Source organism: Urocitellus parryii, chromosome 4, assembly GCF_045843805.1.
Source record: "Urocitellus parryii isolate mUroPar1 chromosome 4, mUroPar1.hap1, whole genome shotgun sequence".
Taxonomy (NCBI): Eukaryota; Metazoa; Chordata; class Mammalia; order Rodentia; family Sciuridae; genus Urocitellus; species Urocitellus parryii.
The window spans coordinates 95,933,869-95,948,110 of record NC_135534.1 but is presented as its reverse complement, the minus strand read 5'-3'; the positions used below and the strand labels follow the sequence as shown (position 1 = coordinate 95,948,110).

Below are 14,242 nucleotides of genomic sequence, written 5' to 3'. Positions count from 1 at the left end.
TAGTTTTATAGGCCTTCATTTTTCAGTTACTATTGAATACTATTTCTTTCATGACATTTTTTTTTTCTCCTTTAGCTTCAAAGATACTTCTACCTCCTAATTTCTGTGATTTATCCAGTTTTTCTGGCTCAGTCTTTTCAATACTAGCATTCCTGATGTTTCCATCCTTTCTTTTTGTGGGGGTGGGGGTGGGTAACCGGGGATTGAACTAGGGCACTGGACAACTAAACCACATCCCTAGCCCTATTTTTGTATTTTATTAGAGACAGAGTCTCACTGAGTTGTTTAATGCCTTGTTAAATTGCTGAGGCTAGCTCTGAACTAAAGATCCTCCTGCTTCCACCTCTGGAGCCACTGGGATCATAGGCATGCACCACGGTTCCCAGCCCATCCTTTCTTAAAAGATTTGGCTCGGGCTGGGGTTGTGGCTCAGTGGTAGAGTGCTCACCTAGCATGTGCAAGGCACTGGGTTCAATCCTCAGCACCACATAAAAATAAATAAAAATAAAAGGTTAAAAAAAAAAAAAGATTTGACTCAACTGTCTTCTCTTCTACCAAGTTTCACTCATCCCAGGTAAAGTTAGCTACTCCTTCCAGCACCACAGTGTTTATGCTTTAAACACACACACACACACACACACAGACACACACACACACACAGACACACACACGATACATTTATGTATCTTTCTCCTTCATATTTTTTGTACCCTGGTAGCTAAACAGCATTGCTTGATGACTAAATATTTATTAATTAAAAATATGTATACTTTATTACTTACCTAAATCTATATGCACAAGTTCTGCTGACTGCTCATTTATCAAGATATTCTGTACATGTCTATCACCAAGTCCAAGGATGTAACCAACTATGGGGGGAAAAACCAAAACCTCTAGTCACTGATTTCATTATTTCTAACATGCATTTAGCTATAATTTCAACTAATACCACTGGCTCTGTATGTTTAATTACTTTACACTTTTTAGCCTTTAAAAGGATATTATGTACATAATTGGACATTTTGAGTTTAAGTATAATATAGCCAGCTACTTTAATGTATACTGCATTGTACAATCTGCCAAAATTTTTTTCTTTATCAAAAGACACAAGTTTTGAAATATCAGTGCTTTAAAAATTTACATGGTTAGAGATTCATTATTTACCTGAGCCAAAGTAATGCATACTATATACACTCAAATTTCTATTGTGTATTTACTTATAAACTGACAAGTCTATGGGTAAATTCATTTTTCAGTGAAACTTTCTTCTGCTGGATGAATAATTATTAATCATTAATTCATTTCAGCAGATATATATCCAGGAAAAACTGCATTTCTGTTTTTAATATTAAAAATTAATATTTTCAAAATGGCCATACTACCAAAAGTGCTATACAGATTTAATGTAATTCCAATGATGTTCTTCATAGAAACAGAAAAAGCGGTCATGAAATTCATTTGGAAAAATAAGAGCCCCAGAATAGCCAAAGCAATCCTTGGAGAGAAAAGTGAAGCAGGAAGCAAATTATACTATAGAGCTACAGTAACAAAAATGGCATGATACTGGCACCAAAACAGACCAATGGTACAGAATAGAAGACACAGAGACATCCCACATAAATACAATTATCTCATACTAGACAAAGGTGCCAAGGTGCCAAAAATATACATTAGAGAAAAGACAGCCTATTCAACAAACGGTGCTGGGAAAACTGGAAATTCATATGTAGCAAAATGAAATTAAATCCCTCTCTTTTATCCTGCACAAAATTCAACTCAAAGTGGATCAAGGACCTAAGCATTAGACCAGAGATCCTGTACCTAACTAGAAGAAAAAGTAGGCTCAAATCTTCATCACGTCGGCTTAGAAACTTAATTCCTCAATAAGACTCCTATAGCACAAGTAGTAAAATAAAGAATCAATAAATGGGATGAATTAAAACTAAAAAGCTTCTTCACAACAAAGGAAACAGTCAAGAACATGAAGAGAGAGCCTACTCTCTCTTTGCCACCTGTACCTCAGACAGAGCATTAATCTCCAGGATATATAAAGATCTCAAAAAACAAATAACCCAATCAATAAATGGTTGAAGGAACTGAACAAGCACTTCACAGAAGAAATACAACTGATCCACAGTACCATATAAAAATAAAGGTATTGTGTCCATCTATAACTAAAAAAACTTTTTTTTTTAAAAAAAGCTTTTTAAGGCATGCTGTCATCTCTCTTAATTTTTAAAGAAATTTTTATTCTTTTCAGTTATACATGACAATGTATTTTGGCGTATTTTACATGTATAGAATATACCTTCCCATTTTTATGGTTATACATATGTAACTCCACATTATGTGGATCAAACCCAGCGTCTCACATGTGCCAGGCAAGTGCTCTACACTACTGAGCCACAATCCCAGCTCCTTAAACGCTTTTAATCCAATAACAGATATCATGTAGTATTACAAAAAAATTAAATAAAATAAAATACAGGATGTGGAGTTGGGATGCCTAGGCCCTTGGTCTGCTCTGGCCTTAGCAGGTCTACTTTCTTATTTACAGTCTAAATCACTTAATTGAGATGAATGATTCTCCGTGTAGATGAGAGCTTCACATTGTCTTAATTGCTTACCTAGTTTTTCCAATCTCTTAGAAATTAAAAAGTCAAAATATAGGTTACACATTAAATATTTAAATATATATCACAATTTCTATTGTCAAAAAGGATTCTATTAAATATAATCAATCACTGGGTGACAGTATCATGATACCATAGAAATTATGCATAAAAGAATAATAACTCAAGAAAGTAAGTCAAATAAAGTTATCATAGGTTTTATTTTCAAAAGAAAGTCTCAAAAATAATTTATTGAGGGTAGAGAAAATAAGCCATATTCAAGATAAAATAGAGAAACCAGTCCTAAAAAATCTATGAAAAGTTATGGTTAGAAACCAAGAGTCAGGAAGAACACAACCTAATGAAGAAGATAGTCTAGTTTAAAAACTACCATCACCACCATCATCCCCTTGAAATTCAGAATACAGAAGAGTCCTAATCTACCAAGATGTAGAAGAAGGTTACCAATAGAAGAAGTGGCCACACTGCGTGTATAAGCCAGTCGTTTCTCAAACCAAACAGCTGGGTCCAAGAATTTTTCCATGCAGAAGTAACGAAAAACTGGTTGAAAATTTTGGCAAATATTCATGAAGATCTCGTATTTCTCTTCAAATGACCTCCTTTGTACTTCCTTTAAATAGATCACATGTAAAATTATTTTCTTAATACTGTGTTCAAGTAAACTGATGTCCACTATGTTTCTAAATGAAAAATATAATAGGCATGAAGCAATAAAAATATGAGCAAGATACAAGACACTAACAATGGCCAGAGAAGAAATTAGTTACAAGTAATAATCAGGACTTTTATATTAGGTTTAAAGGAAGGAAGCATATAAATAATGACAGTTGTTTAATTTGAATGATCTTGTAATCTAGATAGAAGTAAACACAGAAATGCCAAAGGTAGCCTCAGATAATTTCAGATGGCATCACAGCACTACGGTTCTGACAAGAAACAGAAAAGGATGAAAGGATGGAAGAATCATTGATGGATGGCAAAGCAGTTGACATGTTGTCTCAGGTCTCTGTCCTCCAACATCTTCCTGCTATGTAATACTTTTCTGAAGCAAAGCTTATCTATTTCAATGGGCTCAACTCTCTTCTGTGTCTACTGAATAAATCTGCATCTTTGGTACAAACTCCAGCTTGATGTGCTACTTCAACTGCCCCCTTCTCTTCACTTGGATCACTTCCAATTCCAAACAAAAGACCTCTTCATCTTTGGAAAACCTCAGCCACCTTCTCTATTTTTATCTTGACAAACAGCCTCACTATTCACTTGGTCACCCCAACGATAACTGGGAGGCACTGCTTTTCAGCCTCACTTCTAATTGGCCATCAAATCTTATCAGTTCTGCCTCTTCCTTATTATTATTTTTGGTGGAGGGCAGGAGATGTACCGGGAATGGAACTCAGGAGCACTTGACCCCTGAGCGGCATTCCAGCCCTATTTTGTATTTTGTTTAGAGATAGGGTCTCACTGAATTACTTAGCACCTAGATTTTGCTGAGGCTGGCTTTGAACTTGCTAACCTCCTGCCTCAAGACTCCCAAGCTGCTGGGATTACAGGCATGCCTGGCTTGCCTCCGGCACCTGGTCTGTCTCCTTAATTTTTCTTGTATCTCTCCATGATTCTTGATTCCTATCATTCTTAATCTTAGCTCAGACTCCATCTCAGACTTCCAATCTGCTTTTTCAAAAGCACAACCCACAAAGTTGTTAGTTATTTTTCTAAAATGCAAATCCAACATTACTACCCTCTCAAGAGTCTTATATTGCCCAAAGGTGAAGTGCAAACTTCTCAGCATTTCATAAAGCAACCCTCCATTTTTTGACCAACTACTACTTCAATCTCATCTATCTCTTCCTCCTCCTATGCTGTCTTACATGCCTCCTTCCTGTTGCTTATATGCTTCTTCTGCCTGGAAACCCCACTTACTTACAACCTTCTCCTCTGTGAAGCCTTTCGTGATCTAATCTCTTTGTTTTCTAACCTGATATAGAACCAACCATATTCTTCCTCCATGCCTACACTTTACCCAGTCTGTTCCACACAGATTTTCATTATAATGAATGCCCTATAGCATTTACAACATATTTTTAAAAACATGTAATAGAAAGCACAATAAAATGAAAAGTAAATGGATTTTGAAGTTTAGACAGACAAGATTCAATTCCTTGTTACACTGCTTATTAGGTTGTTGACCTTGAGAAAAGTAAATTTTGGAATTTCTCATTTTACACAGGGGACGAGAATGTTGATTAGTTAAAAATATTTGTGAAGACTCAGCATAGTACCTAAGTAGATAGGAGGCATTCAATAAATGTTGCTGATACAGTGAATAAACATCAGACAAGATGGCCACTGACATAGCAAATATCTCTATCAATTTCATAGAAAATTATTACATAATCTTTTTTTTGTTTTAATTGGCATTTTGTTTGTTAAGAATTAGCTTAACTGAATAATGTTTACATTTCTCATCTGACAAGGGCTAGCACTTCACATAGTTCCAAATTTTCTGTTTTTACTCATACACTTTCATCCTAGTGCTATTACTTTTTTTTTAAACTTAGTATCTTTAGCTATGAATAATTTTTCAATAACTTTTGAGTGCTACTCACCATCATTTTCTTTTGGCATTGAAAAGCACTGAAATCATTTGGCCTATATCTTTTGTGAGCCCCATCTTCATTGTTAACAAGAAATTCACCAATAGGGACAGTTCCTGTGCACCACTCAAGAACACCACTTCGCTGAGAGAGGGGAACCACCTAAAATTAAATTAAATGTCTTTTGATTATGGATGGCCATTAAGGAGCAATTGATGATCATTCAACTAACAGTCAGTGCAAAGTATTTTTTCCAAGTTGGATTAATAGTTCTCTGTCCATAGGAGACAAAGTTCCTTGGAAGAACACAATAGGAAATGAACTTAACCTCCAAGAATATGATTTTCTAGACTTTGGCTTATACTTGTAAGAACCTACCCATCTCTCAATCCTCATGATTTCCTGAGAGATCATTCCTCTTAATTATAGTCATGATTATCTGCTATTGATACCCAATGTGTACCCTTCACAGGAGAGGAATTAAGTTTGCTTTCCTTACACTTCATTTATTTATTTATTTATTTATTGAGACAGAATTTTACTATGTTGCCCAGGCTGGTCACAAATTTGCAATTCTCCTGCCTCACAACTTCTCAAGTAGCTGGGATTACAGCTGTGTGCCACCATGTCCATCTGCTTCCCTTATACTTTTATTATCAAACTTGAGGAATTTCACCTAGAAAAATTTTACCCATAAATGTAGTCTCAATTTTAAAATACCTTAATTACTGAAACTATGTATTTTCTTGCTTTACATCTTATTAGCTTCACCATAAGAAAATGTCTTCCTAAACATAAAATAAGAAAATTTACTGAGACAGTTGTTTTGTAAAATTATAGGGTATAATAAAGTATAAAAGTGAAATAAACAAATATCCTTTTACATCATAAACGACTATGTCAAATCTAAGATTTTCCCCAAATTTCCTGGGAGATAAAGCTTCCTTTGTACTCTGCTAATCTCATGCCCCCCCACCATCAAGATGAGTGTTAATTAGTTTATAAAGTTCTTTTTTGGGGTATATTTTTCATTTAGACTATCCATACCTAATTGCAAACTTTAAAGAAAGATGTATGTACATACATCTACATATATACATACATTCTACAATATGTATGTATATATGTTTGCTTTTTTTTATTCAATACTGCTACCTTTAGCTCTAAGCTAATCATTTTCACAACTGGATACTGTAAAAACATACAATTGTCCAATTTGCCCAGTTTGCACATTAACATTTATATTGTTTCCAGATTATCCTGAAATACTGATGCAATGGCAGTCTTTTGGTGACCATATTTCAGTTTTTCTAGGAACTGAATAGCTTTGTGAATAGGGTATATGCATTTTCAAATTCATTAGATATTGCCAGGTACTATCCAAAGTAATTGGACTAATATGCACACCTACCAAATGAGTTATTCCTTGACCTTCCCAATACTCTTATTAGGTTTTCATATTTTGCCAATTTAAGAATATATAATTTGGGGGCTGGGGTTGGGGCTGGTGCTCCGTGGCAGAGCACTTCCCTAGCATATGTGAGGCACTGATTTCAATCCTTAGCATCATACAAAAATAAAACAAAAGCATTCTGTTCATCTACAACTACAAAATTTTTTTTTTAAAAAGAGTATATAATTTTATCACATTGTGGTTTTAATTTGTATTTTCTAGATGACTAGCACAGTATTATTTGACAGGCTGACTGGCCCCTCAAATGTTTTCTTATGAATTGCAGTTTTGTATTTTTCTCTTTTTTCTAATGGATTATCTTTTTATTACTAGCATGTGATAATATATATATATATTTTATATATATATATATATATATATACATTCTGCATATAAATCTCTTGCATTACAACAATCCTTTGTTGTTATTATATTCATTTTCTCAGTTGATCCCTTATCTTTATATTCTTAATTCTATACATTTTTAGTTTAATGTACCGAAATATGTTGAACTATTTTATGTTTTGTGTCCTAAGGACACAATTATTATTTTCATAATATACATTCATTGAGACTCAATATACTATTTATTACATACAATGCTGAGGTATTGAGTGATAAACAAGACAGAGGAAGACTATGCTCTCTAAAAGAGAGAGGACATACACTTATAAATGTTTCATGGTGCCAGATAATATATATAATAGAAAAAAACAGGGACTGTGGGGTTGTGGGTCAGTGGCAGAGCCCTTGCTTGGCATGTGTGAGGCACTGAGTTCAATCCTCAGCACCAGAAATAAATAAAGTAATAAAAAATAAAGGTACATCAACAACTAAAAAATGTTTTAAAAAAGAAAAAAACATAAATTTTTAAAAAAGAGAAAAATGAGTAGTAGCAACATGGTCTGAGAAGGGGTCTCTGAGGAGGCAACGCTGGAGCAGAGAACATTATGAAAGGAGGGGTACCCAGTGCCAAGATCTGGGGGAAGAACATTCCAAGCAGATGAAGTACAAAAGCACTAAGGTTTAAAAAAAAAAAAGTGTATCTGTGATACCGAAAAAAAGATCGTCAGTATACACAATTCCTCTATCACAAGCAGAGACTGAGAGATAAGATGGACAGTGAGGTGGATAAGGCTGGAGAAAGAAAACAATCACTTTCATTTAGGGATAATGTGAACTCATCAGGAGTTTTGAACAAATAAGTGACAAATTCTGTCTTAGACATTCTAAAAAGAATTACTCTAACTGGTGCAAATTAGAAATAGGTTTTGGGGGCCAACAGAAGTAAGTGTTTAATTTGATGTTCTAGTATACAGATAGCAGTGACTGTAGGAGGAGGGAGGCAGTGGCAGAGATGGTGAAAAGTGACTCTACTGAAGGTAAATCAACAGGACTTGCAGATGAAACAGACATAAGATTTGAGAAAGAGAGAGGAGTGTTAAATGATCCCTGATATTTGATGATATTTTTGCTAAGTATTTTAGAAGTTATGACAACATTACAATTATGTTTTTTAAAAGACACATTATCTTACAGATCTATACACCGAAATCTTTATAAATGATATGATATATTGTTTCAAAATAATATTGCTAGGGGGAAGAAGTGGGTAGAAGTAGAAATGAAACAAAACTGTCCATGAATAATTATTAAAGTAGGTGATTGGGGGCTGGGGATGTGGCTCAAGCGGTAGCGCGCTCGCCTGGCATGCGTGCGACCCGGGTTCGATCCTCAGCACCACACACCAACAAAGATGTTGTGTCTGCCGAGAACTAAAAAATAAATAAAATTCTCTCTCTCTCAATAAATAAAAAAAAAATAATAATAAAGTAGGTGATTGGGACAAGAAGGTTTCTATATACATTATATATAAACATTTTATATATACATTTATTATTATATATATACATTTTCTGTTACATATATACACTTTTTATTATATGTATACATTATATATACAGTATGGTCTCCTTTTGTATATTTTTGAAATTTTCCATAATAAAAGTGAAAAGAAAATAAGGCTCCTAGGCTTTTGTCTAACCAACTGAGTAAAGGTGGTGCTATTCCCCTCAGCTGATTACTTTCAGTTTAGGGTATTCTGAGAATTAAGTGATTAATCAAGAGTTCTACTTTACATTATTGAGTTTGAGATATTTCTTAGCATTCTATATAACACACCTTATGAGGAAGCAGCCCCTACAAAAGGCTATATATGAGGTGAAAAGTCTTCATTTACTGAGTAAAGGAAAAACAGGGTGTCATAAGCAGGCTAGATGTCCAAAGAGCAAAAGAACCAGAAGACTGATTTACAAGCCTCAATCTGATTTTTCCAGGGACTCGCATGACCTCTTTAAGGCCAGGCCTGCTGCCGTGAAGCTCAATAACACCACAGACACCACCCCTAAAGATGTTCTTTGCATTTTTTATCTATTTTCCTTGTCAAGAGTAAGAAATCCTTAAGGCCTAGAGCTATTTTTTTATGACTTTTCTATCCCTGATACCAGGCAGAATAAGTAACACAATAATAGGCATTTAAGCTAACATTTATTGAACAAATGAATGCATGATCTCATGGCCTTTCCAACTAATTTCACTTCCTATGTAATTACCTCTAAATGTCCCCCTCCCAGGAAATCCTGTCCTATCTTTGAGTTTGAGCTAGCTATGACTTTTAATGCTTGATCACATTAATATTTTTGCATTATAGTATAGGCCATCTAAGGTTTCCTTTCCACTGACTGCTCCCTATCAGTACCTTGTTCTGGGGTGGGGGGAAATTAAGCCCTTATTTTTCTCTGAGAAACAATACCAGTAATCAATAAGTGGATGGCATCAAATTAAAAAGCCTCTGTAGAGCAAAGGAAACAATAAAGAACATGACAAGAGAGCCCACAGAACAGGAGAAAAATCTTTGCCACCTGTACCTCAGATCATTAATATCCAGAATATATAAAAACTAAAAAAAACCACCAAAATAACCCCAAATAATAAATGGGTTAAAGAACAGATACTTCTGAAAACAAACACAAATGGCCAAGAAATACATGAAAAAATGTTCAATATCTCTAGTGATTAAGGAAATGCAAATCAAAACTACATGGAGATTTCATCTCATTTCAATCAGAATGGCAATTATCAAGAATATAAATAATAATAAGTGTTGGCACTGATGTATGGAAAAAGATATAGTCATACCTTATTGGTGGGACTGCAAATTAGTTCAACAACTCTGGAATGCAGTATGGAAATTTCTCAAAAAAATTAGGAATGGAACCACCATATGTCCCAGCTATTCCACTATTGCATAATGTAAGGATGCAGCCACATCAATATTTATAACAGACAATTCACGATAGTTAAGCTATGGAACCAATTTAGGTGTCTTTCAATAGATGAATAGATAAAGATAATGTGGTATATATACATAATGGAGTATTACTTAGCCATAACGAATAGAATTATGGCATATCCTGGTAAATGGATGGAACTGGAGACAATGATACTAAGTAAGAGAGTCCTAGGAAGTCAAAGGTCAAGTGTTTTCTCAGATATGTGAAAGCTAGTCCAAAATGGGGAAAAAGAAAAGGAGAGATTCCATCAAAATAAACAATCAGTGGAGTAGATGAGGAGACTGGGAGGAATGAGTAGGGATGGGAAAAGGGAACAACAGTGGTGTGAATCCGACCTATGTACATAACAACACAGTGAATCTCACCATTATGCATATACACAAGGCACTAATTTAAAAAAAAAACTATAATGGCAGAAAGATCAGTAGAGTAGAAGGAAGGGAACAGGAGGAGAGAGAAGGGGAAGGAAAGGAGAAGGGAGAAGGGGAGGGAGAGGAGAAGTACTTTGGAGTAAATTAGAGCAAATTATATTTCATGACTTTTTTTCTTCCTTTTTATTTTTAAATTTGTTCTAATCAGTTATACATGACAGTAGAATACATTTAGACACATTTTATACAAATGGAGCACAACTTCTTACTCCGGCTGTAGATGGTGTAGAGTCACATGGATAGTGTAATCATACATGTATATAGGGTAATAATGTTCCTCTCATTCCACAATCCTTCCCACACCCCCACCTCTTCCCCTTCTCTCTCCTCCCCTCTGCATAATCCAAAGTTCTTTCATCCCCACCCCCCATGATGGATCAGTATCCGCTTATCAAAGAAAACATTCAGCCTTTGACTTATTTTACATAGCATGATATTCTCCAGCTCCATCCATTTACCTGCAAATGCCATAATTTCATTCTTCTTTAAGGCTGAGTAGTATTCCATTGTGTGTATGTGTATATATATATATACACATACACACACACACACACACCACATTTTATTTATCCATTCATCTGTTGAAGGGCATTTACATTGGTTCCACAATTTAGCTATTACCAAGCTAATACCAAGGTCTGGTATTATGATACCTCCTGCTTTACTATTCTGTAAAGGATTGCTTTGGCTTTTCTGGGTCCCTTATTTTTACAATGGAACTTCATGATTGATTTTTCTAGTTCTATGAAGAATGTAATTGGGATTTCTATAGGAATTGGATTAAATCTGTATAACACTTTTGGTAGTATGGCCATTTTGACTACATTAATTCTGCCTATCCAAGAGCACAGGAGATCTTTCCATCTTCTAAAGACTTCTTCAATTTCTTTCTATAGTATTCTGAAGTTTTCATTGCATAGCTCTTTTACCTCTTTTGTTAGATTGATTCCCAAGTATTTAATTAATTTATTTATTTTGAGGTTATTGTGAATGAGTAGTTTTCCTAATTTCTCTTGCTGTGGATTTAACATTGATGTATAGAAATACATTTGATTTATGGTAATTGATTTTATATCCTGCTACTTTGCTGAATTCATTTATGAGTTCTAGAAATTTTTTGGTGGAACTTTTTGGATATTCTAAATATAGAATCATATCATCCACAAATAGTGATACTTTTGAATTCTTCTTTTCCTATTCATATCAGTTTCTTTCATCTGTCTGATTGCTATGGCTAGAGTTTCAAGGACTATGTTAAATAGAAGTGGTGAAAGAGGACATCACTGTCTTGTTCCAGTTTTTGGAAATGCTTTTAATTTTTCTCCACTTAGAATAATGCTGGCCTTGGGCTTAGCATAAGTAGTTTTTATAATGGTGAGGTATGTTCCTACTATGCCTAGTTTTTCTAGTGTTTTGAACATGAAGATGTGCTATATTTTGTCACATGCTTTTTCTGCATCTATTGAGATGATTGTATGATTCTTGTCTTTAAGTCTTTTGATGTGATGAATTACGTTTAATTTCTATATATTGAACCAACTTTGCATCCCTGGGATGTACCCCACTTGATCATTCTGCACTATCTTTTTAATATGTTTTTGTATGAAATTTGTCAGAATTTTATTGAGAATTTTTGTGTTTCTGTTCATTAGGAATATTGGTGTGAAGTTTTCCTTCCTTGATGTGTCTTTGTCTGGTTTTGGCATCAGGATGATACCAGTCACATAGAATAAGTTTAGAAGGGTTTCCTCCTTCTCTACTTCATGGACTAATTTGAGGAGTATTGGTATTAATTCTTCTTTAAAGGTCTTGTAGAACTTGGCTGAGAATCTGTCTAGTCCTGAGCTTTTCCTGGTTGATAGGCTTTGGATGGCATCTTCTATTTCATTGCTTGAAATTGATATATTTCAATTGTGTATGTCCTCCCTATTCACTTTGGGTAGATCATATGTATCTAGAAATCTGTAGATGTCTTTAAGATTTTCTATTTTATTGGAGTATAAATTTTCAAAATAGTTTCTAATTGTCTTCTGTATTTCAGTAGTGTCCATCATGGTATTTCCTTTTTCATCATAAATTTTAGTAATTTGAGTTTTCTGTTAGTGTAGCTATTTATTTTTTCAAAGAACCAACTTTTTATTGTTAAATGTTATGTGTAATTAAAAACAATGAATTAAGAAAATGTTTTAAAAACTAGCATAACCAGGGGGAGGGAGAAGGCGAGGGGAAGGGAAATACCTGGGAGTTATTTGGGCCGAATTTTATTGTGTAACATTTTGTGCATGTATGAATAAATAACAAATCCCACAAAAAAACTAGCATTAAAAAAAGATTAATCTTTAAAGAAATAGGTTATATTTTTTTCTACTTGAAATCAGGGTCTCACCTGGATGTTGGTTGATGGAGAAATAGTTGGGGTGTTAAAAGGCAAATAACAGTGTTTTCTCTGGTAAAACCAAACCAGAGCAAACTAACCAACCAAAACCAAACAAAACTCTAGAATAGCCTATCTCAACTAAGCATCACAGTATTTCATGTGATATCACAAAAAAATGCTGACGGCTATTTTCTCAATTCTGCCAAGATACAGAGCTATATCACTGTAATTAAAGAGAAATGACATTAATTCATTACATACAGTGAATGCCTTAGGACATTATGGCTTCTCTCTTAGAATGCTAAGAAGAATACTTTGAAATACACATCATATAGAACAGAAAAATATTGGCACAGGCAGGATTGAAAGGCTAAATGTAAACCTTTTTTCAACAATTAAATACTATTTATTAGTTTCCATTATAGGTCTTTCACCTCTTTGGTTAGATTGATTCCCAGGTATTTTATTTTCTTTGAGGCTATAGTGAATGGAGTAGTTTTCCTAATTTCTCTGAGGGTTCATCACTGATGTATAGAAACGCATTTTATTTATGGGTGTTGATTTTATATCCTGTTACTTTGCTGAATTCATTTATTAATTCTCAAAGTTTTCTGGTGGAGATTTTTTGGACCTTCTAAACATAGAATTATGTCATCAGCAAATAGTGATAGTTTGAGTTCTTCTTTTCCCATCCGTATCCCTTTAATTTCTTTTGTCTAGTTGTTCTGACTAGAGTTTCAAGGACTATATTAAATAGGAGTTGTGAAAGAGGGCATCCCTGTCTTGTTTGAGTTCTTAGAAGGAATACCTCCAATTTTTCTCCATTTAGAATAATGCTGGCCTTGAGCTTAGTAGCTTTTACAATGTTGAGGTATGTTCCTACTATCCCTAGTTTTTCTAGTGTTCTGAACATGAAAAGGTATGTATTTTATCAAATGTCTTTTCGGTATCTATTGAGATGATCGTATGATTTTTAAGTCTATTGATGTGATGAATTCATTTCATTGATTTTGTATATGGAACCAACTTTGCATCCCTAGGGGGTTCATCCTATCTTTTTAATATGTTTTTGTGTGCGAATTGCCAGAATTTCATTGAGAATTTTTATGTCTCAGTTCATTAGGAATACTGGCCTGACGTTTTCTTTCCTTGATCTGTCTTTGTCTGGTTTTGGCATCAGGGTGATACTAGTTCCATAGAATGAGTTTGGAAGGGTTCCCTCCTTTTCTATTGCATGAATAATTTGAGGAGTATTGGTATTAATTCTTCTTTGAAGGTCTTGTAGAACTTGGCTGAGAATCTGTCTGGTCTTGGGCTTTTCTTGGTTGGCAGACTTTTGACGGAGTTTTCTATTTCACTGCTTGAAATGGATCTGTTTAAATTGTTTATGTCCTCCTGATT

General features: G+C 34.3%; 1 protein-coding gene across 1 annotated transcript in view; it reads right to left on the bottom strand.

Moving 5' to 3' along the window:
* The window catches only part of Atm (ATM serine/threonine kinase), a 166,204-nt gene that overhangs the window by 10,072 nt on the left and 141,890 nt on the right, over positions 1-14,242 (bottom strand). Inside the window, exons 57-59 of the mRNA XM_026399043.2 lie at positions 5,240-5,389; positions 3,078-3,243; positions 783-869 (exon numbers count right to left, since the gene is read on the bottom strand). Of these exons, the coding sequence (XP_026254828.2) occupies positions 783-869; positions 3,078-3,243; positions 5,240-5,389 (403 nt within the window). The remainder of the gene's footprint in view (positions 1-782; positions 870-3,077; positions 3,244-5,239; positions 5,390-14,242) is intronic.